This window comes from Manis pentadactyla, chromosome 12, assembly GCF_030020395.1.
Source record: "Manis pentadactyla isolate mManPen7 chromosome 12, mManPen7.hap1, whole genome shotgun sequence".
Lineage (NCBI taxonomy): Eukaryota > Metazoa > Chordata > Mammalia > Pholidota > Manidae > Manis > Manis pentadactyla.
This window is the reverse complement of record NC_080030.1, coordinates 106,019,136-106,046,126: the sequence shown is the minus strand read 5'-3', so window position 1 is coordinate 106,046,126 and position 26,991 is coordinate 106,019,136. Positions and strand designations below refer to the sequence as shown.

General features: G+C 44.9%; 1 protein-coding gene across 2 annotated transcripts in view; it reads left to right on the top strand.

Moving 5' to 3' along the window:
- The first annotated feature begins 12,399 nt into the window (after positions 1 to 12,399).
- Positions 12,400 to 26,991, top strand: part of PREP (prolyl endopeptidase) — a 109,412-nt gene continuing 94,820 nt past the window's right edge. Inside the window, exons 1-2 of one of the 2 annotated variants that reach the window (XM_057489454.1) lie at positions 12,400 to 12,585; positions 17,613 to 17,687. In XM_057489454.1, the coding sequence (XP_057345437.1) occupies positions 12,541 to 12,585; positions 17,613 to 17,687 (120 nt within the window). In that variant the 5' untranslated portion in view covers positions 12,400 to 12,540. The remainder of the gene's footprint in view (positions 12,586 to 17,612; positions 17,688 to 26,991) is intronic. The other variant, XM_036902866.2, reaches the window with a different exon arrangement.

The following is a 26,991-nucleotide window of genomic DNA, read 5'->3' as shown; positions in this document are numbered from 1 at the left end:
TGTGTCTGCCATGTTTCCAGGCTAATTCCCAATAACACATCTTGGGTTTGTACTGTATTGTGATGCGAGAGGCCTCGTAGTAGATAATATATTTTTAATATTTGTACATTCTTTCTAGAGCAGAAGAGGCAGATGAAGTCCTGGGTTGTGCACATAGAATGAGTGCTCAACATTTTAGTCGGTATGCACATGTGTTTTCATGGTCTTGCTCAGAATGGATGGGACGCAAACGGCATCACTGCGAACTTCTAGGGTGCAGCACCTCAGGGAAGGGATATCTAACTCTACCTTAACGATCTAGGGGAAGTATTGGACAACATACTCAAGGACCAAGAGACAGCCAGTGGCTTAGAAAGTAGAGTAAGCTTCAGGATTTGGACTTAGAACACAGTGTCCCTGGAACGATTAAGCAATGCTCAGGTGAGCAGAATTAAGGAAGGACATCTCTCTTTCTGGGAGCCTCACGCACCATCTGCAGAAACTGTACTATAGCATAAACATTTTCGAGTTCTCTATGAGCTGGAAATTTCACCAGATAACAAAGGGACCCAAGGGCCATGGGAGCTGGTCATGCAGTTGATCTAGGGTGAAGCTCACATCCGAAGCCTAGTACTTAACTGCAGGGGCCCCTCCCGCTCGGAGTGGACGCAGAGCTGCCGAATCTGAGTCAGGCCAGCAGAGGGCAGCGCAGCGAACTTCGGGGCTAGTGTGAACCGGAGCCTGTGAATCAATGAAGGGGGCTGGGGGCTTGCCTGCGAAACCGGGGCTGCCTTGAGAAGATAAACCATCAGGAGGGGCCCCACAATTCTGATGAGCAGATTTTAGAGCTGCGACAGTTAGGAATTAGTCTGACTGCCAAGTACAGGAGCCAGTGAGCAGTTGGTCTGTTTCTGATGCGAGAGACAAGAGAAAAGGACCCCAAAGCATTGTGCTCAGCCTTCCAGGAATCTGCAACTGTTACCCCAGAGTTTCCCAGCTCAGGTGAAATCGTGACACTCTGGTCTGTCCTGCACACCTCTTCGTGACATTGGCTTGACAGGGGGCTGGCAGAGGGGTGCCGGGGACCTCAAGAAGCCCTTAGCTCACAGTGACTGCCAGCCGCCCGGATGGCAGAGTATCTTACCCAGAAGTGGGGGGAGTATGAAGACTTCGCTTAATTCTTTATCCAACGGACTCCAAATCCTCAGGCTTCCATCTAAAAAAAAGAAGTTTGTGTATTTTGAGGGATAAGCTTGGTTGGTCTCCATAGCTGGGCTGTTGAGGGAGGATAAGTGAGCTACATTTACTCTGAAAGTTTTAGTTTGAGCCCATGCCCACTCTAAGCTGTGAAAAGTGGTCCTGGGAGCAGCCAGAGTTGGTGTCATTGAGCCCAGTGGACAGCAAGCACGGAGAGGGCAACACTGGGAAGCGAAGACACCAGTGTAAATCCAGAAGCCTCCCTGGACAGCACCCAGCTCTTGAAAAGTGCTGACTGCAGAGACGTCCTGAGGCTCTGGGTGACTGCTCGGGAGATTCCCTCCTGGCAGACTACCAAATGCTGTTTGTATATAGAAGTGGAGGCTTCCTTACATTACCCTGCAGTCAGCACGCTCACTAGTGTTTTCCCCTGAGTGTTGATGCTCTGTGGAACCACCCACGTCCTGCTGCCTTGCTGGCCTTTAAATAAACCACAGGTAACGGCTCACTGTGAATATCCTAAGTACGAGAACAGTAATCACTCACTGAGGACCTTCTCCAAGGCCCCCTGGCCCCTCTCTGTATCCTTTCTCGTTCCACAGTTCGTGACCCACATCAGCTCTGATCTCCCTGCCCCAAACTCTGGGTCACACACTGTAACTTTGACGTCTGCCTTTGGACCTCTCAGATCTGATAGGCTTCCGTTTCTTGGATCCTGGTCCCACAGTGTGGCTTTAAGCTTTGCTCTCCCCTTCAACCTGACGGGCACCCACGGCCTCAGAGGACAGCGCCACTCCTTCCTTCTTCCTTAGGCAACCAGCGGGCCAGTGTCTGGTTACTTCTCGAAGCCTCTGAAGGGGACTTTACACTGGTGCCAGCTTAGCGAGCTATCTAGTGAAGAGATTCCCTCCATTATCTGTTAGTTAAATAGACCGAATACAAAATCAACCCTGTAACTTTTATTTAGCCTTCTTTTCTGTCTGTTAAAGTCAAGCAAATAGTACCAGTTTTTACTTTAAAATAACAAATATGGTATAATCCACCGTGTGTGTACACCACAGTTTGTTCATTCAGTCTGCTATTAATGAACCCGTGGTTTGTTTCTAGTTTGGTGATATTCTGCACAAGCACTGTTAGAAACATTCTTGCCTGTACATTCTGGTGCACACCCGTGTAAGCTTCTCCCAAGTAGAGACAAGAGTGAAATTGCCCGTTGCAGGTACATGTGCACATTTAAGGTGTTCATGAGGTCCAGCAAAACTGTACTCCAGAGGTGGTTCTATCAACCTGTACTCCCCCAGCTAGTGCAGGAGAGGGGGGTCCCCTGGCTCTGCAACCCCTCCTACACTTCACATTTCCAGAATTAATTTTTCTGATCTAGTGGGTTTGTGATGACACCACCTCACTGCGATTTGCATTTCCCTGATTATTGGTGAAGTTAAGCACCTTTCCATGTGTTAACTGGCAGTTTGGAGTCTTACGTGATGAGCCTGTGCATGTCTTTTGCCCATTTCTACTGGGCTGACAAATGTTTTCTTACTGATTTCTCAGAATATGGAAAATATATTCTGTATGCTAGATTTTGATAGTTACACGTGGTATAGATGTTATCTTCCTGAATGTAGACATTTCTTTTCACTGTCTTTATGATATAGTTTGATGAATGGGGATTCTTAATTTTTATGTAATTAGAATTATCATTCCTTTCCTTTGTGGTTAATGCTTTTGTTTAAGAAATCCCTTCCCTTTCTAAAACTAAGATGTTTTCTTTTTTCCTGTTTATCTTCTAAAAATGTATCATTCTTTCTTTTTTGTGAGGTCTTTAATCTAGGGATTCATTTCATATCTATAATATGAGCTCTAAGTCCAATGTTAATTTTTCCATATTAATGAACAATTGTTTTAGCATCCTTTATAGTATAGAAGGATACAATTGGTTTTTTAATGAATATAATTTATATACACTATTATATCAGTTGCAGGTGTACAACATAGTGATTCAACAATTACATAAATTATGAAATGCTTACCACAATAGGCGTAGTTACTATCTGTCACCATACAAAGTAATTATAATATTATTGAGTATACTCCCTATGTTGTATTTTTCAGCCCTGTGACATTTTTTAGTTTGTAATCGGAAGTTTGTACCTCTTTATCCCCTTCACCTGGCTCACCTGTCCCCCACCTGCCTCCCGTATGGTTTGTTCTCTGTATCTATGAGTCTGTTTCTCTTTCATTTGCTTGTTCATTAATTTTTTTAGATTTCATCATAAGTAAACTTTATAATTGGTTTTTATATATCCATTTTATAACCAGGAGCTTCCTAAATTCTATTAATTCTAATCATTTATGCATATATTTTTAAAATTATACACACACATAATCCTATCTTTAGTCATAATTCATGGATAGATGTTGAATTTTTATGTTTCTGTAAAAATTAAAATAATCACGTGCTATTTCTCATTTGTTTTCCTAAGGTGGCAAATTTAATTGATTTGTTTAATGCAAATCAACCTTGCATTCCAGGGATGAATCAATGAGACCATGATGGATTGTCCTTCCTACACATTACTAATATTTAGAATCTATATTAACAAGTTATTTTAACCATTATAATAATCTGTTCTAATCAGAATTTATATCAAGATTACGTGAAACCAATAAAATGAACCAGGGAATAGTCCTTTTCTCCTTTGGACCACCTTGTGTGAGACTGATTACTTTCTCCTTGTATGTTTGGGAGACTGACTATCATCTAGGGCTGGGTCGCTTTTTAACTAATGCTTTTAATAGTCATTGATCAAGTCTTTCTTTTTAATGTCAGTATTCAAAAGATGCGGTTTTCTAAGAATTTGTCCATTTCACTGAAATTTTCAAATTTTTTGGCAGAGAATTGTTCATAATATCTTCTCTGTCTGTACCAATCATAGTTTTATTTACAGTCCCATCCTGATTTTGCATACTTTTTTACTCTCTGGTTTTCTTTTGATTAACCTTGCCATATTTTTATCAATTTTATTAAAGGACTAAATCTTGGCTTTTTAGAAACTCTCAATATATTTTTAATGCCATTAATTTTTTCCTCTATATTAGTTCTTTCTAATATAGCGGGTTATTTTGCTATTCTTTAAAATTTCATAAAATAGATGCATTACTCATTAATCAGTAGGTTTTCCTATTTTACAATACAAGCATTTAAAGCTATAAATAAATTCTAAGTCTGCTTAACCTACAGACTACTAGTTTTGATTTGCATTAATGTTCAGTACTAAATATTTCTGATTTTCTTTTTTTTTTCTTTGACTCATGGGTATTTAGAATTCCTAGTTTCTAAAAATACCAATATTTTTTAGTTAAGAATTTTCACTTAGTTTCATTGTAACCAGAAAATACCTTCTATATTACTTTGATTCATTGAAAAAAATTTGAGACTGTTTTATGGGCCAGATGTTTTGAAAATAATTTATCTGTGCTTTAAAAGAATGCATAATTTGTAGTTGTTAGATAGAAACACACATCAACTTTGTCAATAATTTTGTTCAAATCTGTAGTTTAATTCTGTCCACTTGTTCTTCAATTACTAAGAGATTAAAAACTCTTGTTATGATTGTGGATTTATTCCTGTTTGTTGTTCTGTTAATGTTTGCTTTATATTTTAGGATTTCATTAGGTGATTATTATGTGGTTATACCAATTTATTCTCCCACCGGCATTGTGTAAGAATTTAGATCCTCTCCTGTATTTAGTACCGTCACATTTCTTACATTTTTCTAAGTGAATAGGTGTAAAATGAGACTTCCCTGTGATCATGATTTCTAATTCCCTGATTATTAATATTGTCTGCCTCTGAATGTTTGTTGACCATGCATGTTTCCATTTCTATACAATACTGATTTATGTCTTTTGCCTACTTTCCTATTGAGTTGTTTGTTCATTTTTCAACCCCCAAGGAAATATTATCTTTATGTGTAGCGAATAGCTTTTCTCAGCTAGCACCCTGCCTTTTCTCTCTCTTTATGGTCTCCTTTGATGCTAGAAGTTCTTTATTTTAATGCAGACAACTTAATCAATATGTTCTTTAACAGTGACCTTTTCATACGCCATGTTTAAGAAATTTTTTTCTAGCTTCAGATAAGGAAGAAATTCATGCGTGTTTCACATACGTCTTAAAGTTTTGCTTTTGAAATTTGCATTCTAATCATTCTAGAGATCTGGGGGGGTATTTTTACTGTTTGGTTTATTTTTGGAGTTTATTTTAGTATGATCAGCAACAGGTAAACAATTTTGTTTTTTTCCTTATAAATAAACATTTGTTCTGCTTATTAAATAGTTCCTCCATTCCCCACTAATGTACAAAAGCATCACTGTCAAGGTATCAAACTTCCCTGTATTTGTGCTATTGTTTTTGGCTCTTCTATTCCATTCCATTGGTCAATTTTCCCATGTCTGTTCATATACTACACCATCTCAATTACTTTAGCTTTATATTCATTCTTGATAGAGAAAGTCCTCCTTCCTTCTGCAAAGGTGTTTTGACAATTCTTAATTTTTTACTCTTCCATATGAATTTTAGAATCAGCTTGCCCATTTCCACAAAAAATAAATACATAATGGTATTAAGATTTTAACTGTGTTTGTGATGTATTTATAAATCAACTGTGGACAACTGACTTCTTTTCAATATTAAGTATATCAATCCATGAACATGGGATATTTTTTTAATTGATTTAGGTATTCTTTTATGTCTCTCAGGAAAATATTCAAAACTTCTGTGGTCTGACCTTGCATATCTCTTTTTACATTTATTCCCAGATACTTTATACTTTTTGCAGCTACTGTAAGTAGGTTTATTTACATTAATTCTTCTAATTGTTTATTCATATTTCTAGAAATATAATCAATTTTTGCATGTTGATCATATACTCAGCCACAATGAGCAACTGTCATTATTTTGAGTAAATTTTTGGCAGATATTTTGTCCTTTAAGTAAACAGTCATATCACATAGAAATAATGACAGTTTCATTTTCTCCTTTCTAACCTTCAGTTCCATGTGGAATAAAAGCGTGATAGTGGCATGCTTATTATTCTTGTGAGATAATACAGGGAATTCTTCAGTATTTCCATCCTTAAAATCATTAGGGTAGGGTTGGGATTTTTGGTCCTTGTGTCTGTTTTTCACATTTACCTTAATTAGGTTAAGGGTGTTCTCTTTTAGTCCTACTTTTTCTTTTTTTCATGAATGAGTATGGAATTTTGTTTCCTTAATGTATAGAGATGATCGAATGGCTTTTCTCCCTTGCATTATTTTCCATCTTCTTGCCTCTGTGTTGCTTTTAGTGTAATATCCTCAGAGCTACTTTTCCGTTCATCAATTCTCTTTGGCTTTTTTCTAGTTTTATATTTAGCTTATTGATGAATTTTTTACTACACCAATTTATTTTTCATTTCTAAAAGTTATATTTTGTTTGTTTTCCAAATCTAATCAGGTCATATTAATACTTTTTTTCAACTTACTATTTGGGGGATGACATTTTTTCTTCAAACATTTCATACCTTGCCCTTCTATATTATGTAGCTGATCTTTCCAAGATCTAAAACCTCAGAGGGTCTAAATATGTTGCTTGCTATTTTTTATTACTCTTATTCATGATTGAAAAACGTTGTCTAGGTAGAAAAAAAAAACAGTGCTAGATATTTGAAACAGAGGGATTTTAATATAAGAAATGTGCTAGACAAGTGGATGGCTTGGGAGATGAAAAAGGAAAGGATGTTACCGAGTGGTTAGTGACTGTCGGAAGCCACACTTTCTCCTAAGGCTGGAGGAGCAAAGGTTAGGCGGTGTTTCCCAGACCCCAGGAATACAACACTGCTGATGCTGCAGCCCCCCTGCCCCCAGTTACTGCCACGACTCTTCAGGAAGCCCAGCCTGCACGCCCACAGACTCTCCAGGAGCGGGGAGTCCACAGGCCCTTTGAAACTGCAGGTTTGCTGGACCATCTGGGAGATGAGCGTTCCCCACATACTCACCGTGCTCCCACTGTTGGGGTGGCCTGTGGCCATCTGCAGGTGCCTGCCATTGCCAGAACCTATGCTGAGGAGAGAAGTGGTGTCTCCCCCACTTCTCATCTGTTTTTTTCCATTTGACAGGACCTAGCCAGAAGCCAGATGGTGAGGGCATTTAGGAAATGTGGTTTTCAGGCTATTTAGTGTAATATCCTCAGAGCTACTTTTCCATATATAGGGTACTGTGTACAGAGGACATCAAAGAAGTGTGAACATGTTGCTGAATGCTAAGACTAAAAGCCAGTGTTTCTTTGCATGATCTGTGATCATGTGTTAAATTTTGGTTGATTTAGTCAGTAGAAAACCTCTGGGCCTACACAAGGATGCTTTCCTTCAAAGACGGCCCCTGTGGTAGACAACTCAGAGGCAGTCGTTTGTGTGGGGGACAGCCTTTCTGGAGTGCGCACAGGGCGACTCCATTGCATAACTCCAGGAGGTGCCATTTACATAGAATGCAACTTAAATGATGCCCTCGCAGTCTTAGTCGGGTACCCTACCACCGCCCACTCTGCTGGTTTTGCTTGTATTTTCTAAGGGCTGGTCTGTTTGAAAGGAGGGAGGAAGGTGTTTCTGGGGGCCTAGCAAGGTACTAACAACTCTTTCATTAGCAGGACATATCCAGTTGGCCTTATTTTCCAAACTGGAAGTCTCCATGTCACACGTTTATAAAAGCAATATAGTGATTCTTTCCCTCCCTCTACCAAAAAAAAAGGGAGAAAAATGGTAAGGAATTTTGCCAGCTACCTTTTAATGGAATTTGAGCTACCAACAAGAGAGGGCTTAGAGACCTGAGATTGTCCTAGGGGTTGGGGCACCCCCAAAACCAGACAGGTGTAAACCCTTCAGGTTTTATAGGACACTGAATCTCCAAAAGTGCTGTGCATAATGGACTGAAGATTAATGCTTCCAAGAACATATAACTTATTACAGGCTGTAATACTTCACTGTGGTCTATAATGAAATGGCTAAACTATAAACATCAAATAAGACCAGCACAGTGAATTTGAATGTAGGTTTGGTTCTTCAGAATCAACTAATTCAAGATGATAGCTGTGAGGACTGCAAGGCAGAAGACGCAGTAAACAGAAAACCAGTCCGGTCGCTACTCAGTAAGTCCAGAGATACCCGGAGGTACTGCACAGGGTGGAGAACCTGCTGTGCACAGGTGAGATACGCCACTTAAATTAATGGGAGGAGCACCGAGAGGCCCGTCATTCATTATCCCAGAGTTATGAACGTTCGACAAACTTAAAAAATTTTAACAATATTCCGAAGGCCTGAAATGAGGTGTGTTCCATGCAGACTGACTCTCTCTTGTCCAAGTCTGATTTCTGCATATGTTTTCATGTGTTTATTGTCTGTCTTCATGTTAATATTTCGTTTACCTTTCTTGATTATTAGCTCATCTGAGATGCTGTCTGCATCTTGCCTTGTTTCCAGCATTTTCTCTCCCCCTCTTCCTTCCTAATCTCCTACCTCTCTACTTTTATAACCAATAATTTTGAACTGACACATTTTTGTATCACATACTGTATCCACTGAATAGTTTTAAGTTCCAAATTTAAAGCAGATGAATAGATCATTTCATCTTTCTCTTTAAATAAAACGAGCTTATTTTACATGTAGGGACCACACCTGATTCTTCTCCTAATAACAGAATAAGAAAAGAGATTCCTCTCTCTTGCTCTAGAAACACTCCTAACTTGGGATTATCATTAGAAATGATATAAGTAAGTTCCATGAACTGAAGTAGAAGAATATTCTAGATTCATTCCTGATTCACTTCCTCTGCCCAAATTTTTTTTGCCTGGGCTTGATTCAGTCCTATCCTCTCCTTCCAGTACTTAATTCAGTCAGGCATTAAGTGGAGAAGGGAAAGAGGAGGTGAAGACTTAGATTTCACAGCAGAAATTCTGGACACCTCACATTTCCCTTCAGCCACAATGCCTGTTGGAGAGAAGGGAATTAGAACAGACAAGCTGCAGTTCCTGCAAAGACAGAACTGTGGGTTTCGTACGGACTACAGGCCCAGCGGTGGTCTCTGAACCAAATACACGCTTGTAGATGGTTTGAAAGGGAAGAAAACCCCTTTAGTAGGTAGACAATCATTGCTCATTCTCCCCCACCTTCCCCTCATCTGTGAGGTATGGACAGTCCCCCAGGGCACTCCCATTCTTAATCGCAGAGCTAGTTTTGAGGCTTCTATATCTCTGCTTCTGCTCTTTCTTAGAACCAAAGAATTTTAGAAACTTTTGAAACCACCTGATCCAATTCTGTCACGTTGTGGACAAATGTACTGGTGAGGTGAGTTCTCACTCAAAGCCAGGGAAACAGTTTGGGGCAGGGCCATGGACAGAACCTAACTCACTCTAGGTGCCATGTCACCCTTGACATGCCTTGCAGAGATTAAATATATAGGAACTTAAAAGATTTTCACTGAAAGTCACACTGCAAACATAATATAAATCTTGGGGGAAAATGAGTCTCATATGACTCAGGCCCACCCGTTAGTTGGTCGGTCAGCTAGCTCACTGGAAACCAGAGCCGAGTGAAAGGATGGATCCTCTGGGCAGGCACCTGGGGCATCAGTCTTTAAGGGGGGCTAACAAGATGGCATTCTTGTGTGAATTAGAGAAACAGGCTTCCCCTAGGCAGATGCAGCCCCTTGCCAGTGGCCCTTTGTGAGGATGTAAAGGCACCCCTTGCTCTAGGCGAATGCAGCCACTGCCTGCGTGCACAGTGTAGCTTGTGGGAAGTGCGATGGATTTCAGTCCAGGCTTACCCCTTGGTCAAGCCTCCTTGTGAGCGTACCCGAAATCACTTGAAAGACGGCTCTGTGGTGGCCTCCCATGACTTGGCAAGAACTGGCAGTGGGGCTGAGACAGCCAGGCAGCTGTAAGTGACCCCTACCTGCCAGGTGACTGCAGAACGGAGTGGGCACAAAGTTCGGGGTCAGGCGATAGAGGGTGAGCTGCAGGCTTCCCTGGGGGGTCCTTCTATGCCTCTACACCACCCCCCACACCCAGGCACCTTGGGTCCCAGGTTAGAGCGCGTGTTCTCACGGAGTTCATTCAAAACTTCCCCGTAAACAGTGTGCAGTGACAGGGCTTAAAGAGCGCTTCGGTTTATTTATTCGGGAGGTAATCCTTGCATTCCTTAGATGGTTCAATTACTTCCTTTCTCTTCACTTTCCGTGGACAAAGTAAATTACGGACTTTGCAGTCGACTGATGAATTTGCATCTTAGTTGTGCGATGACTTGGCACGAATTCTTTCAGAGCTGCTGAGCTTCCTGCTCCTCATCTGTGAAATGGGCTCTGCTGGAAGGATGAAAGCGCACGACCCATTTATCCAGTACCCGGCAAACCCGGGGAGCCACGATGGTGCGGCCGTGACGGGAGTGGGCGCCATGTCCCTGCAGGCGCGCAGACTCCAGCCGGAGCGCATGGCGTTGTCTGGGCCCCGAGGAGCTGGGCGCCAGCATATCAGCCTAGAGGGGACAGAGGACGATGCCCGGGGTTTGATTTGTCCTTTAGGTGCCACCGTTCCCAGTTCCCACCATAGGTCTCGCTAAAACGAAGGCCTAGGGGCGTCCCCGCTGCTGATGGTGTCCTCGCAGACACCGAGGGACGCCGTTAGGGTACAGACCGAGTGTTGCTTCAGAGATCTGGGCTTGCATGCCGGCTCTACCTCTGACTTTTTTTTTTTTTTTTACTATTTGTGAAGTCCTGGGCAAGTCAGCCCCAGTTTTCCTCAACTGTAAAACTGGGATAATGTTGGTTCTTATCTCATAAAGATTAAATAAGATAATTTCTTGGCATATAAAAAGCATTCAATAAGCATAACTGTCGTTGTTGTTATTAGGGGGTCTGCTGAGTCAGGTGTTCCGGGGTTGCTTTTCACGAACCCCTCACAGATGGCAGAAGCCTAGGGCAGTGCCTGGCAGCCCCTGGACCAGGGGCTGCAGGCAAGGCAGGGGGCCGTGACTGAGGTCAGGAATGCTGGGCTACCCAGTGCTATGTCCCTGTGTGTGTTTGCACGAAGCTTGGCACGGTGGCAGGGAAGGAATATAAGGGGCCCAATGAACAGAAGTGTGAGCTCTCCCAGAACTGAGGATTCTCGGCTTGCCCGAGGTGGTGGGGTCTGGAAAGCCGTGCAAAACACGATCATCTAACATCCCCCCAGGACCAGAAACAGAACTGCGGGTGAGGCGCATCACCCGGACGACAATACAGAACAAACAGAAGGCAGGCGTTCACAGTAGCTGGTGAGTCCTCATCCATGCCTTCCTACCAGAACTTTTAAGAAGCCAGGAATACAAAACACACTGGGTACACACCACAGCTCCGTTGACTGGGGCCACAAAACTTCTTCCTGATGGCCCAGAAGGCCAGACCATAAGACATACCTACACTGGCCGGAGGATGAAGAAATACAGCTGTTAAAATGTCATGGGTTTGAAGCCAAGCATCTTGTCTACTATGTTTTCTCCCCACAAGGACCATAGTAGGTGCTCACTAAACAAACACGGTGGCAGGGAAGGAATAAAAGGGGCCCGATGAACAAAAAACCCTAGGTTATTTCCATCCCTCCTACCTTGATCCCCCCTCAACTGGTTAAGTCTGGGATAAGGGCTCCTCCGTGCTCCTACCAGCACGCAGTGCACCTCCGGAATCCGGAGGCCCCACCGCCAGCGCCCACCGGGGGTGTCGGAGTGCAGGGGCGTGTGGTTCCCTCTCGGCCACCAGGAGCCCTATTCCCTCCCCTGAGCCCGGTCGCGGGCACTGGCGATCAGTCCCCCGCAGGCCCTCTGCGCACTCGGCCGAGGAGAGGCCGGGCCTCCACGCCGCCCCCACCCGGGCCGCGAACGGGAGGACGGGGGCATGGATTAATAGGCAAAACCCTGTTGCTGGTTCTCCTGCAGGGAGGCCCCGCGGGCGCGGCAGCGGCGAAGGGCACGGCGGAGGGAAGTCAGGGGCCGCGGGGCCGGGCGGCGCTCCTGCAGAGGGAGCTGTGCGCTGGGCCAGACGCACGCTCGGCGCCGCCCGCCCCCTCTTGCCGCCGCCGCCGCTGGGCCCGCCCGCCGGGGAGGGGCTCCCGGCCTCGCCGACCGCCGCTTCCTGCTTCCCGCAGGTCCTCGCCAACGCCGCCGGTCGGGTCGCACGAGCCCCGGCCGAGAGCAGCCCGCCGCCGCCGCCGCCGCCCGCTCGGCCCCTGCCGCGCCCGCTCGCGCCCCGCGCCCTCCCGCCTCCGCCGCCCGCGCCCGCGCCCCGCGCCGCCCCGGAGCCCCGGCCATGCCGTCCTTCCAGTACCCCGACGTGTCCCGCGACGAGACGCAGGTGGGCGCCCCGCCCGCCGCCCCGCGCCCTCCCTCCCCCCTCGGCCTTTGTTTGCCAGCCGCGGGCCGGGGGCGCCGGGAGGAGGTCCCCGTCCGCCCGCTGGCCGCGGAGCCGGGGGTGCTTCCCAGTCAGCCGCCGCGGGGCCGCTGCCCGAAGCCGGTGGGGTCCAGGGCAGACGCCCCGGTAGGAATGGGCGTCCGGAGGGAGTGGGCGGCCGGAGCGTGCCGCTGCTTTGGGGCTGGAGGGGGCTCTCGCTTAGATCCGGTGGGGGGGGTGGGGAGTGTACAGATGATGTGAAATGTGAAAACGGAAGCAAACTTTTGGAACTACCAGATTTAAAACCCTCAGAGTTGAAGTTCTTTCATTCATTCGATTTTAAAACGCGTGTGGAGCTGAGCGCCTGCCCCGCCCCAGGCCGGTTGCTGGGCGCTGGGGATGCAGAGGCAGGACCGGGCAATCGGGAAGGTGGAGCGGTGACCCTGGAGTGTGGCAGCGCCCAGCCAAGTTTTCCTAAACCAGGAAAGGAGCTGAGGGGGGTGAGCGGAGGCCTTAGACGGGAGAAGGGATGGCCTTTTTCAGAATGAGTTTGCCTTGGCTAGTGAAGGGGTTAACCACCCTTTACCTTCCACCTACAGGGAGATCCAGCCGGCGGAATTCTGGGCAAACACCTTTTTTGTGCAAAAATTAATTTGGCATCTTAAGAACTGGGGTGAATCCAAATGTTGTGGGCATGATTCTCTTAGGAATAGCCAAATTTATTAGATTACTTAAAATAGAATCATAAAAGAAGTATTTCTGTATAATGCAGTTCTCATTTTTTTTCTACTTATTTTGACCGATGTATACCAGGGACTATATACTGTACATCACATCTCTCTTTGGGGTTAAAGGCTAATGAGGCTTAAGAGTAAAGGACATGTTGTTTTAAATTAAGACTTCCAAGTGGCACGGATGTGTTCATGCTTTCTTCTACGAGGGGCCATCTGGTAACCATGTTTTCTCAGTCTGTTCGACTGCTTGCTTATTACATTTGCTGGCACAGCCCAAGAAGCTCTGCGCTTGTGGTTCAGTGGTTGTTTGCTTTGTGTATGAGAGTAAAGCGACCCTGCTGGAGTGGGAAGAGGCCAGACCATTGAGAAGACCTGAGTTCCAGTCCTGGCCTTGTTGCTGCCTTGGGAAGGTCACTTACCCGTCGTAGGCTTTTTTTTTCTCATATATGACCTATTACAGGGCTAGCTTGGCTAACCACAGAGCCACGTGCCTCTCCAATAGAATACTGTCATTCATTTCATTCACATGACAGTCTAGCCCTGCCGTGTGCTTTAGGGACGGGAAGACGTGTGAATTCCTCAGTTCAGCTCTTGAGGATGTTTGAGTTTTCAGGGTAGATACAAAGAACTATGGTTAGATAAGCATCATTTTAGATTCATTTTACTTTGTTTTTAAGGTGACTTCCTGCTTAGTTTTTCCCTATTGGGGTTACTAAAGTCCTACAGTTCGCTTATCTATGTCCAACAGTTCTGGAAAGGGTGGAGTGAGGATTTTATGAAGACAGTTAAAAGATCATGAGCAATGAATTTGGAAGGTATGCCATGAATTTCAGTGTTCTCCAGTCCCTTCTCACCACCGAGCTAACAACGCATGATACCCCTAAGCCGCATGGCCAAGGGCGTGTAGCTGGTCCAACCTGGGCACTGCTCCATGGGTCTCATAGGGTCCTTATCCTGCCTACCTGGGGTATCTTCTTCCTGTGACAGAGTCCTGATTACTAAGCCCTGGTCTTAATACATTTGCTCAAACTGTATCCTTGATGTCTAGGAAGGGTTTGTTCCTCCCCAGCAGGGGCTAGAGATTACTGTAGCTCTCTGTCTCTCTCACTTGAACATCTTTCCGCCATATACCTGGCAGTCTCCTGCGTAACTGGTTGGAGTACGCAACCCTTTTTGGTGGATTTCTACCCTGGTGAGCCGAAATTTGGAAGCCGTGACACTTCCAGTCTAACGCCATCGCCCACGCCCGCATCCTCCTGTTGCTGGCAGGAAGTTCAGCTCCAGTACAGGTTAGAAGAGTGTGTAGTGCGAGTGCAGAACTCCGAGGAGGATGGGATTCGTTTCCATCCAGAGGAGGAGATACTGTGTGAACTGAGCCTGAAGTTGGCCGGTTGGATGAAGTCGATAGGACATTGCCAACTATGCGACTAAAAGCCGTAGATATGTAGGGCCAGATGGACGTGGAATTGCATTTATTTGTAGATGGCAGGGAGGTCATTATGTGGATACATGTGGATGGGGGCTAGAAAGAAAGAAAAAAACTGGAGCCAGGTTTGATGGGCTCCCCCTGCTGTGTGTACAGGTCTGCACTTTATCCTGAAGGCAGCAACTGAGCTGTTGAACAGTATGAGTAACATGTTGAATGGTAACGGTGGCTTCTCAGGGCTCTGTGTTTTAAGTCTCTTGGAGAGAGAAGGAATGGTTTGCAAACTTAAATCAGTTGCGAGAATCAGATACTACTGCACAGCTTGAGTCAAGAGATGTGGGTATGCGACCACCCCATTCGTAGGTATGGTCTTGTAAAATGAAAGGGGGAAGGGACCCTTAGCTCCAGGGAATGTCTGTGGGATTGTCCTGGACAGAATCAGTTTCTCGCCTGCTTAAGTGTCTGTGGATAAGGGCCCTCAATCTGCTTTAGATGGTGATGCGGGTTCTGGGAAGATGTGGCTGTTTCCCCAGAGGTAAACACCGTTCAGGAGGTAGGACCATGTGGATGCACCGGGCTCCGAGTCAGGGTCCAGCTGTGCACCTGCTGGTCTAACACTTGGCCTGGTTCATTAGCAAGAGGTTAAGTCCACAGGCTTAGGGCTGGCTCGGGGTGGGTCACAGCCCTTCTGAGTTTCAACCTTCTGGCCTTTGTCAATGCTTTAGTTCCCTCCAGCTTCAGCTTGTCATCTAGAAAACAAGTTAGTAGTGACCTCCCCATGAGGACTGGAGAAATAGTGTGGCTAAAATCTACGGCACAGTGTTTAGCTGACAGTGATCTAGGACTAAACAGGAAATCTGTGGCCTTTACTCTTACTAACCTCTCTGAATTGCACTCTAATCTATAACGTAAGGACATCATCAACCCTCTTCCAAGTTAGCTTTAAAACTTGGGGCATGACAAGAGATACTCAGCAGATGTCCATTGTATTGGGTCTAGCACCTGCCAGCGCCTTCACTCAGCATAAAACTAACACGATTTCTAGTTAATCTTTTTCCCCTTCCTTATGAAAAGTTAAGTCTCTGCATATGTCTGAGTTTTAGTAAAATCATAATTGAGGAACGTTTTAAAATGTCTGGTCTGTCCCCGCCGAGGTAATATTTGGGGAAAAGCTGTTAGCAGATTATTGTAGTCCCAGGTCTGAACCTGAACTCTGTGTGAACTGGCTACGTTGCCGTCTCATTCCTCCATTGCTCCTAAAAATTTGCCATTGGAAGATGCTTTACAACCAAAATTTTGTCTGATTGCTTATTGTCAGAGAAAAGAAGGTTATTTTAAGCATATTTTATAACCACTTCAAGGTATGTAAAAGTGTAAAAAACTTGCATGTTAGAAGAAAAGATAAAAAGCTTTCATTCAGTGGTAACGATCAACTAACATTTAGGCTTTTGATAAGCATTGGAGATTGGTAATTTTATGAAGTCTCAACAGGAGAGGTTTTAGTCTGGTGTTATGTCCCTTGAGCTTGTCAGGCAGTTGTTTTATGAGAACAGTTCCCAAGTATTCTGCTTTATCTGCCCATTCCTCCAGGTATGCATTGTCCCAGGTGTTCTCTCACCTGGCACCAGAGGACAGAAGCAAGCCCTTTGCAGAGCGCCTGGGGTCTTAGGCACAGGGAGAACCTTCTTCCCTGGCTAGCAGGCACCCTGAGGCTTTGACCAGCAGTAGAAACAGCAGGCCTTCATTTTCCAGGGGAGTGTTTGCTTCCCTTAGGGAATAGCCCTTCCTGCTGGTATTACAGGAAAAGCAAGAAGGAGACAGATTAAAAATTCATCTGAGATGCTGGTAATTATCCCAACAACCTTATACGAGCACCCTTAGCCAGATTGTTAGACTTGTTTGAAGACTTGCTTGGAAAGACATTTTCCATGTGGTTGCATTTAATCACTGTAGTACACAACGAGAGATTTTATAATGATTTATATTTACCTTTGGAAAGTTTCTTTAGGTATAATCATCTGAGGAATGGCGACTCCCAGTTGCTCGCCCAGACTCGATGGGTCTCGGAGCCCAGGGAGGTGGGCTTTGTGGGAGCTCCTGGGTGATTTTGATGAGCAGCCGTGGGAGCTCCCGAAGGCTCCCCGTCAGCCAGGCCCTGCTTATGCTAAGCAATTTTCTCTCTCCAAATTTCAGGGTAGTCTGAATGGGAGATGCTTTGTGCCTCCTTTTGCAGTGAAAGAAAGCATTTCATAACCAGAAAAAAGGCTTCAGTTTAGAACTGTTCTGTGGAAGGCACTTTAAGTCAGCCTTTTTAGCTGACGTCGATTAGAATCATTGTATTAAACATTAGTAAACTTGCTTTTTGGTGGTTTCAAAGGCAAAACCAATCACAGTATGTGATGTAGGGAGATTTCTAGTCACCAGTAAGCTTAGAAGAGCAGGGAAACGAGCACGCGTGTGGGGGTTCCTCGCACACGCTCCCTCGCCTCTGGGCCGCATTGTGTAATTCTGTGCTGTACCACTGACAACATGCTTTCAAGTTTCTTTAGCACAGTGGCAGCCTTTGTTTCGGGTTGTGCAGACAGAGCTGTTTCCTATTCTGACCTTTCATCTTCCCTCTCCAGCTAAAACACTCTTTTCATGAGGGTGGCTCGACACCTTTGGGAACCCGCCAACTGCGGCTCACATGGGAATGTGGGCAGACGCGTGGCCAGTGAGCCAATTGGGGTATTTTTATGTGTCCCTTTCCTCTTTCTCCATCACATTCAGAAAATGCTAATTTAGTTAGGGCCGGGCACTACCTGGCTAATACTGCCTTTTGTCTTTTGCAGGTACAAGATTATCATGGGCATAAAATTTGTGACCCTTATGCTTGGCTCGAAGACCCTGACAGCGAGGAGACAAAGGTAACGGGCTTGGGATGGAAGCTAAGGTGGCTTCGCAGCACCAACCCCAGACTTCGGCAGCTGTGGGTTTCCCCCCTGGTGTCTTCCTGGTGTCCAGCCCATGGTGAATACACCTGTGGCCACCACCACTCTTTGTCAAATGATTCCAAAGGTGAAAGCATTTTTAGTGTCAGAGAAAAATCAAGAAAATGTTTCTAATAATGTGTATGAGTAAAGTGACACTGATGAACCAAGTATTTGAAATGCAAATATGAGAAAGAAAACTGACTTTTACCAAAGAAACATGACAACGCAGAGAAAAATAATTGCTGAATCATTTTTCTCAAAGGAAAGAGAATCTATGAACAGATACTAGGTCTTGAAAACTGAGTGCTGGACTTGGATTACGTATTGATTTTAATGCAACAATAGAACAAAAACTGAACTATAAATATAAGAACATTCTTATATTTTATATAGAAGGGGTGGAGGGGAGGATTTATCCTCTGCTTCGTCTAAAAACATCAAGCTTTCCTATTCTTTTAGAGAAACATAGTATTTGAAGCCTCTTTGCATGAAGGAAGCTACCCCGAAGTGCTGTGTCCCTTGAGTGCCAAGGCCTTGTCATTTGGGACTCATGATTGATGTATACTGCATGTGGTTAATTCGGTTTGCTTGGGTGAGGGAGTAATGTTTCTCTGACCGACCCCACCTTCCTCAGCTCTTTGTCTGTAACCATATGCACATATTACTTAGTACCTGAGAATATGCATACAGTTTCTAGTTCATTCACCATTCCAGAAGTTCATTTGAACTCCTTTAGAATCCCGGAGTGCATTTCCCATTAAAAAAATAAAAAATGTTCAGTGTACTCCAGGTGGTTTTCCAGGCCATCCTCCAAAAAGCCTGACTTCACTCCTGTGTCCAGTGGCCCCGTGCCACCATGTGTCCTCTGGAGAACTGAACTCGGACTTCAGGGCAATTCAGACTTGGCTGGAAAGCATTCTCACCTGATGCAGAAGGGGCTGGAGATGGGCTGGGATTCGGGTTGGTGGGGTTACAAGGTCCACCTGCGTATCCTTGGGAAGGAGAGGGGTGAAGGGCTTAGCTGGCACAGTGACCCACGGAAGAGGAGATGGTAGGGGCAGGAAGAGGTGGTCCCTGCCCGGATGGGTCCCCAGAACTCTCCTTGTTCTTCCTTCGCACCCTCACGCCGGCTGGCCCGCTCCCCTTTCCCCACCCTCTCCGCTCCTTCTAGCACGTCTCCCACCTTCTCTGCTCAATGCAGAAGCTCTTACGATGTCTCCCCTATCCTTTGTCCTTGAAGTAAGCATACCACCACTTTGAGATTTTCTAGTGGTTTTTCCTTCTGTCTATAATCCTTGTCTCCCTTTCCAAATTCCTTTGGAGACAAACGGAGGCCTCATGGATAAGGATGGTCAGTGTTTGGATTTTCATTTTCCTGTTTTGAAGCATTGGGATATAGAGGAGGTTGGGTAGAGGTTCCCAAATGCAAAGCAGGGTGAGGAGCACCGGGTGCAGTTCCTCAGGGAAGGCCAGGGGACCTGGGAGCAGGTGTGAGGCTGCCTCCTACCTGGATTCTGCCATGGGTGACACTAGTCACCCAGCCTTGGGCTGAGCTGAGATGGGGATCGAGCCCGTGAATGGAGAGCCCAGGCAGCCACGTAACCCTCGTGGACGGACAGCGCCACGGGAAGGAGTGAGCTACCGCCTCTGCACACCTTGGGGAATGGCCCCCCCAGCACTGACTCTACGATGACGACTCTGTCTGAGGCGCGGGGTGCAGCCTGGATTTCTTCAGCCTTAGATGGCGAATGAGTGACCCAGCAGCATTCATGACCCAGTTTTCAGGTGTTAATGAGCACACACTTCGCTGTTCCTTAATTCATAATGGCTGGTCCCGCAGTTGACAGGCCACTTACTAGGTGAGACTGTGCTAACCAGGGATCTTACAGTCAGCTTTGCTAGGAGCTGTGGCACATACACTGTTATTTTCATGGGATACATTTATTGGGCACTTACTCTATGCCGGGCACTTCACTGGTAGCTTTGCCTACCCTGTCACATTTCATCTGCAAGCCCTAAAATAGATCTATTTATTTTCCCCATTTTACAGATGAAGAAATTGAGTTATGAAGTAACATGTCCAAGGTCACTCAGCTCCTAAGTGTGAAGCCAAGAGTGGCACCTATGGAGCCCAGGGGGTTGTCCACTTCACATTAAAAATGTAGCAAAATAATAAAGAAAAAACTCTTTAATATTATTTTTTAAATAATGAAAGAAAAAACAGGTTTGGGAATGCAAGCTGTAGGAATATGCCCGTGCCTGTGCTTGCTGTGGGCCTTTGTAGAGCCTCCTGGGTGGACGCAGAGCCAGCCCCACTCCCATGCTGACCTGCTCAGACAGCACACCTCAGAGGGGCTGTGCCGCCCACGCCTCCCCTCTGCATTCTCCTTCCATACCTTTCTCACTCCTTTCCCAACAGGCCTGTTATTGATGCAGGCTGGTATGTCATCTGGCTTCTGGGAACTTAAATTTTGGCCTCAGACCGAAGGGTAAGGTGTATTTTTCCAGTGAGCAGAAGAGCGGCATGAACATTCTCTGCTCATGGGTATGTGCGTATACCCAAAGCTGGACCGGTCACGCCTGGTGTAAAGAGGGCACTTTTCACACAGCCTCCAAAACAAAGAAAAAGCTGCTTGTTACATTTTCAGTTATAACCTGAGGAACCATCTGTAGCTCTTTTCTATTAAGACCTGAAATGCTATCAGTAGGTCTTTGATTTGGTCTAGTATTTAATACGGGTCCCAATCCAGTTCTGACAGTGCTCGGCATTTAAGCTCACCCTTTATAAAAGAATATCAGAGCTGACTTGTAACTTAGAACATTCTCAAAAAACAAGGGTGGGGGGGAGCTGAATTTGGATGAATCCTTTCAAGCTTTCAAGGCCCATATACCCCTATTTTGCAGCAAATGTGCCAGACTGTAGAAGGTGCTACGCAGCTCGGCCGATTCTCTGAATTAAGTCCAACCTTGATATGAAAGCTTGATAGAGATACTTTGTCAGAAGGGAACAGGAGGCCGGTGCCGCCCGGCAGATACATAATGTGAGCCATGCAAACAGTTCACATTTTTCTCGTGGCCACATTTAAAAAGTAAAAAGAGGTGGAATCAACTATAGTAATATATTTTATTTAATCTAGTATACTCAAAATATTAATATCTCAACATGTAATCATTAGAGAATATTAAGATACTTTACATTCTTTTTTTCAAACCAAGTGTTTGAAAACCAATGTGCATTTTACATTTATAGCACATATCCATTCAGACCAGTCACATTTCAGGTGCTCAGGTGCCACATGTGGCAAGTGGCTGCTCTGTTGGACAGTGATGATAAAGACCAATCTTCCCTGTGACGATAGATGTAAAAAATACAAATAAATAATAGCAGATGAAAAAAAAATGTATCACAGGAATTGAAGAACAGTTTAATATTAACAGATTAATAGACTACATAAACCTATACAGTGACCCTAAGGATAACAAAAAGAAACGAAAGAAAACCTAAAACTCAAAGTAGGAGTGACAGTGCTTTAACAAGGTGGCATCTTATTCAAAACAACTTACAAACAGGCCAGAATGTCTCTGTCCCTGCTCTTTTGATATTTGCAAAGCTTTGACCAAAGCAATAAAACACAAACCAAAATTTGGAGAGAAGAAAATAAGATTAATAATGATAGATGATATGATTTTGTATCTAGAAAACCTAAGGGGAGCAACTGAACATGTATTAGAATTAAAGAGTTCAATAAAGCAAATATGTACAAAGTCAACATGAAATCACTGGCACTCACGTACACCATCCGTAGCAAAAAATTAACCCATCTGCTTGCAGCAAGGCAAAGCAAACCGTTGAGAATGAAGGAGAGAGTTCAAGCCTACTGGGGGAGTAAAAATCAGAAATGTGGAGATCTAGAAAAGGGCCACTTTGGGACATTATTTCTAATAGTGAAAAATTGGGAATAATCTCTATTTCCAACATTAGTACAGTGTTTAAGCAGAATGTGATTAATCTGCTGGATGAAATACTATATACATCTGTTTAAATGTTGAGCTAAAAGATTGCTTACCACCATGAAAAAATGCTTATGGTAGAATATTAAGGGGGAGAAGGGCATAGGATTGCAGTGTTCCGCATGATTACAGCTCTAAGAGCTATCTTTGTAAAAGTAATTCTAGGAGAATCGATATAGAAATGCAAACGAAACGACAATAATTAGATCAAGGGAAAGCCCTGGGTTAAAAGCTCTTTAGGTACCTACTAAGTGTGACATCCTCTTGTAGTACCTCAGCCATAGTGACATCTCACAGGTGTAACCTTGGATGTTTTTGCCACGACATGTCAGAGAGAGAGGTTTGCATCCTTAAACATGATTTGGGGACGAGGCTAGGCAGGTCCCGACAGGTGCTTCGCCCATACCTCCCACCCAGCAGACATTTCCAGCTCGTCCTTGGCTGGTCGTGGGAGGAAGCTATACAAGTCCTGTTGCTCCCGATATTTGACACTGAGGCAACTTGAGCCTCCAGCCTATTAATAACAAGACTCTGCCCCCCATCAGCCAGCAGCTGACATTAATGTACAGGCAGCTAACTTCCTAACTCTCACTTCCTAAATTTCCCTCTGGTTTTCTGGGGCAAGTGAACCTCAAGCGAACTCTGCCGTTGCTTTTTGCAGCCTCAGTCTTCCTGGGCTCTCCAAGCGTGCCACACCCAGATCTTATATCGCACCTCACCTCGGGCCCTCTCCCGCTCTCCCTCTGCCTGCCCATCAGCCACTGTGCAGAGAGCTGGACCCCCACCCCGACTTTCCTCGTCACCCTCCACTCCCAGCAACAGCTCCTCCTGTCGATACAAACCAACCTCTTCTTGATCAGCAGCGGCCCAGTTGCCAAATCCAGAGGCTTGAAAATATTTTCATCCTCTGCTCTTCACTGCGCAGGTGGACCACGTGTCGGGGAATCGTGGAGGCTGCTGTGTGCTGGCCAGGGGACTGTACCGGCCCCGCTGGGGCCCCGCGCCGGCTCCCGGGCCCTCGGAGTTTGCTGCCTTGTTTCATCACCAAGCAGCCGCCTGGCTGTCAGGTCACTGGGCGCTAGAGGAAGATTCTTCACCTAAGCACTGCGCTGTCTGCTCCCCTTCCTGATCGGGATGAATTCTTGTCTTTTCGTCCCTGGGCTCGGTTTCGCCGCCCCAGGGGTGGTGCAGGGAGAAGCCTGGCGCCCCATCTTACTCCCTGCCTGTGGCTTCCACCTGGTGGTTGAGCATTCCAGAAGGTGTTACCGACTTACGGAAGGGCAGATACAGAGGAAGGAAGAGTTGCCGGCTCTCCTCGGATGACTGCCTTAATGGTCACTAATCCTCAAGTCCAGTTTCCACAGACCCTGCCCTGGGCCTTGGCGCGGGAGGTAACCACACGTAGAGTGTCAGCGGCATAGCTAACGAATGACCAGCGCTTTTTCCCTGGGCAACAGGAAAGTGACAAATCTCCATTTCCTTTGTGGATCGGGACAGAGCTCTACTAGGGACCAGCAACACATCACAAAAACTTGTTTTTGTTTATGTTCATTCCTTCTGAAAAATAAAATGACCATTTCTTTCAGAAGGGACAAGAGAATACATAGCATAGGTCTTCTTCTCAAGGACTTTATTAATAAGCAGGTAGCTCCTCACACCTGCTATAAGCTTCCCTTTTGCAGGGTGTGAAGCCTGGGAACCTAGGACACAACTAAGTAGGATTTTCCTATTTAGAAAAAGATACTATTGGAGCATTTTTCCCCACAGTGGAATTGTGACTCCTAAGTGTGGCTTCATTGTGTAAAGAATGATGATGAAACTAGGCCACAGATTACCTTAAAGCGATTTGGCAGTGCCCCTTGTAATTGGTACCTTGTGAACCCCGTTGGCAAAGGCAGCCTGTGAAACACCTTTTCGCCCCATCATTAGTGTTTGTTGTAGGGATGTGTATTGATAATTACGCCTACATCATTCCTCCTCTAATGGAAACAGGAAATGCTTCAGGTAAATATATTACCACATATTGCCTCAGTCTCCACAGCTTCTCGGGTCTTCGGTGTCTCACCACTGCCTACAGAAACATGTAGCCTTATTAGAGTTTATAAAACATTCTCCTAAATCCACAGGGGTATGTAGGGGAACAACCCCCTCTGATCCATGAATGGGATAATCATCAAACGTGGGAGCAAGTTGCCGGTCCCGGGCCATCCTTTCCTCCAGGCACTGCTTGCTTCTTTTTCTGTCTCCTCTCTCCTGTCTTCTGTAACTACAGTTTTGATGCAAGCAGCAGAAACGGACTCTGGCCAAGTGAGGCAAATAGGGCATTTGTGGGAAGGGTATGAGGCCAGCTTGCAGCAGGTGAGAACAAGGTAGTTTGGGCTTCAGGGCGGGATCTCCACTTCTCACCCTGTGCTGCTGATGGCATCGGTGAGTTCTCATTATGCAGCCCTCCGTCACTTGAAGAAGTGGCCGTGCGCCAGGAGATGGAGTTCCGATAGGCCTGGCTCCAGGTGTGTGCACACCCTTCGGCCTCTGGAGTTAGGACAGCTGCCTGGAGTTACCTTCAGCTAGAAGGGAGGGGAATGGGGGCTGCCTCTACCCCACATGCCTGTGCTTGCTCCTTCCCCTTTCCCTGTCTGTTCTCTCTTGGCCTCAGTTTACCTGTATGCCCACAGTGCCAAGCATTAGGTAAAACTGGGGTGAGGGAAGGGGTACGCTGTCAAAATGAAGACGGACGTGGCCCATGCTGGCATGGAATTCACATTCAAGTCTAGTAAGACCAGCGATGGGAGGTGGACAAACCACATAACCTCGAGTTACCGGAGGTCATGCTGAAAGGAGGCTGAGCCACATCTTGAGTGGAGGCTAGGACTAGTTTCAGGTGTTCCTCATCATGATTTGATATTTTTGTACGTTATGGAATGATGCTCATGAAAAACCTAGTTCCCATCTGTCAGCATACAAAGTTGTTAACAATATTACGGAGTGCATTCCCTGTGGTGTGCATCACATCCCCATGACCTACTTATCTTTTAACTGGAAGTTTGATCCCCTTTACCTGTTTTGTCTGCCCCCCCACCCGCCCACCCAGTTCTTCCCCACTCTGGTAACCAACAGTTGGTTACTTGTAGCTGAGTCTTGCTTTTGTTTTGTTTTTTAGATTACACATGTAAGTGAAATCCTATGGTTTTTGTGTTTCTCTGACTTACTTCACTTGGTGTAATACCCTCTAGGCCCATCCATGTTGTTGCAAATGGTAAGATTTCGTTCTTTCTACAGCCGAGTCATATTCCATGTCAATGTCTATACACCACCTCTTCTTTATCCATTCATCTGTTGACGGACACTTAGGTTGCTTCCATATGTTGCCTATTGGAAAATGCTGCCATGACGATAGAGGTGCACATATGCCTTCATGCTTTTTTTTCCTTTGGGTAAATTCCTAGAAGTGAAATTGCTGCATCGTATGGTGGTCTACTTTTAATTTTTTGAGGGACCTCCATGCTGTTTGCCATAGTGACTGTACCAGTTTACATTTCTGCCAACAGGTACGAGGGTTCCCTTTTCTCCACATGCTTGCCAACACTTGTTAGCTTCTGTCTTTTTGATGGTCGTCAATCTGACAGGTTTGAGTGATCGCTCACTGTGGTTTTGCTTGGCATTTCCCTGATGATTAGTGATGTGGAGCATCTTTTCATGTACCTGTTGGCCATCTGTATGTCTTCTTTGGAAAAATGTCTAAGTCTTCTGCCCATTTTTTAATTGGATTTTCAACATATTGAGTAATGTGAGTTTTTTATGTATTTTGATATTAACCCCTTATCAGATGTATGGTTGGCAAATATCTTCTCCCATTCAGTAAGTTTCCTTTTTGTCTTGTTGATGGTTTACCTTGCTGTGTAAAAGCTTTTTAGTTAAATGTAACCCTATTTATTTTCTTATCTGTTGTCCTTGCCTAGGTGACTGGTCTAAAAAAATATTGCTAAGACCAATGTAAAAAACTTACTGCCTATGTTTTCTTCTAGGAGTTTTATGGTTTCAGGTCACACATTTAAGTCTTTAATCCATTTTAAGTTTATTTTTGCATATGGTGTAAGAAAGTGGTCCAGTTTCATTCTTTTGCAGGTAGCTGTCCAGTTTTCTCAGCACCATTTATTGAAGAGACTGTCTTTTCCCAATTATATATCCTTGCCTCCTTTGTCTTAGTTAATTGACCATGCAAGTATGAGTTTATTTCTGGGCTTTCTGTTCTGTTCCATTGATCTGTGTGTCTGTTTTTGTGCCGTTACCATACTGCTTTGATTACTGTAGCTTTGGGTTGTATACTTTGAAATCTGGGCACATGACACCTCAAGCTTTGTTCTTTTTCAAGATTGGTTTGGCTATTTGGAGTCTTTTATGGGTCCATACAAATTTTAGCATTCTTGTTTGGTATTTTGACAGGTATTGCATTGAATCTGTGGATAGCTTTGGGAATTATGGACATTTGAACAATATTAATTCTTCTAATCCATGAGCATGGAATAGTTTCCCATTTATTTGTGTCCTCTTCCATTTCTTAATCATTTCTAATTTTAGTATCTGTAACGTCTCTCCCCTTGCCCTGATTAGTTTAGTCAGAGCATTGGTTAAATGTATGCTTTCTTCTTTTTTAAAAAAAGAAATGGTTATAGGATTTACAAGTTATTCACTTTTAATTTTTAGTTCATTAATTTAATTTCTCTTGTTACTTTAAAACTATTTGAATGTTTATTTTAATTGCACTCATTCTCATTTACTAGCAAGATGCTGTCAGTGTAGATACCTTTTAAAGGCATTGCCAACCAGCATTTGGCAAGCTTCTGGTCGATTCCTCCTTTTATAGACTGCTCCTTTTCAACCAACCTCACCTTGCTGAGCAAACTGAAGAACTCTTAAAAGAGCTGTATTGGTCAGAACTCTTGGCTAACGGTGCCTGAAACTTAACTTACACTAGCTCACATCAAAAAAGGAACTGAGTGGCTCACATAATTGACAACCGGGAAGTATGTTCCTTTAGGCACAGTTTGATCCAGGGTATTTCTGGAAACCTGTGTCTCTTTTTTCCTTAGATCATCTGCTTTTCTCTGATTGTTTTGTTTTCAGGCAGCCTCTCCCAGGTGGTAGGGAAAGATTGGTCTTGCCCCTGTAGGTTTCACCCAGCGCTCATAGCTCCAGATCTCCTAAGATGACATAACTTCTATCTTCC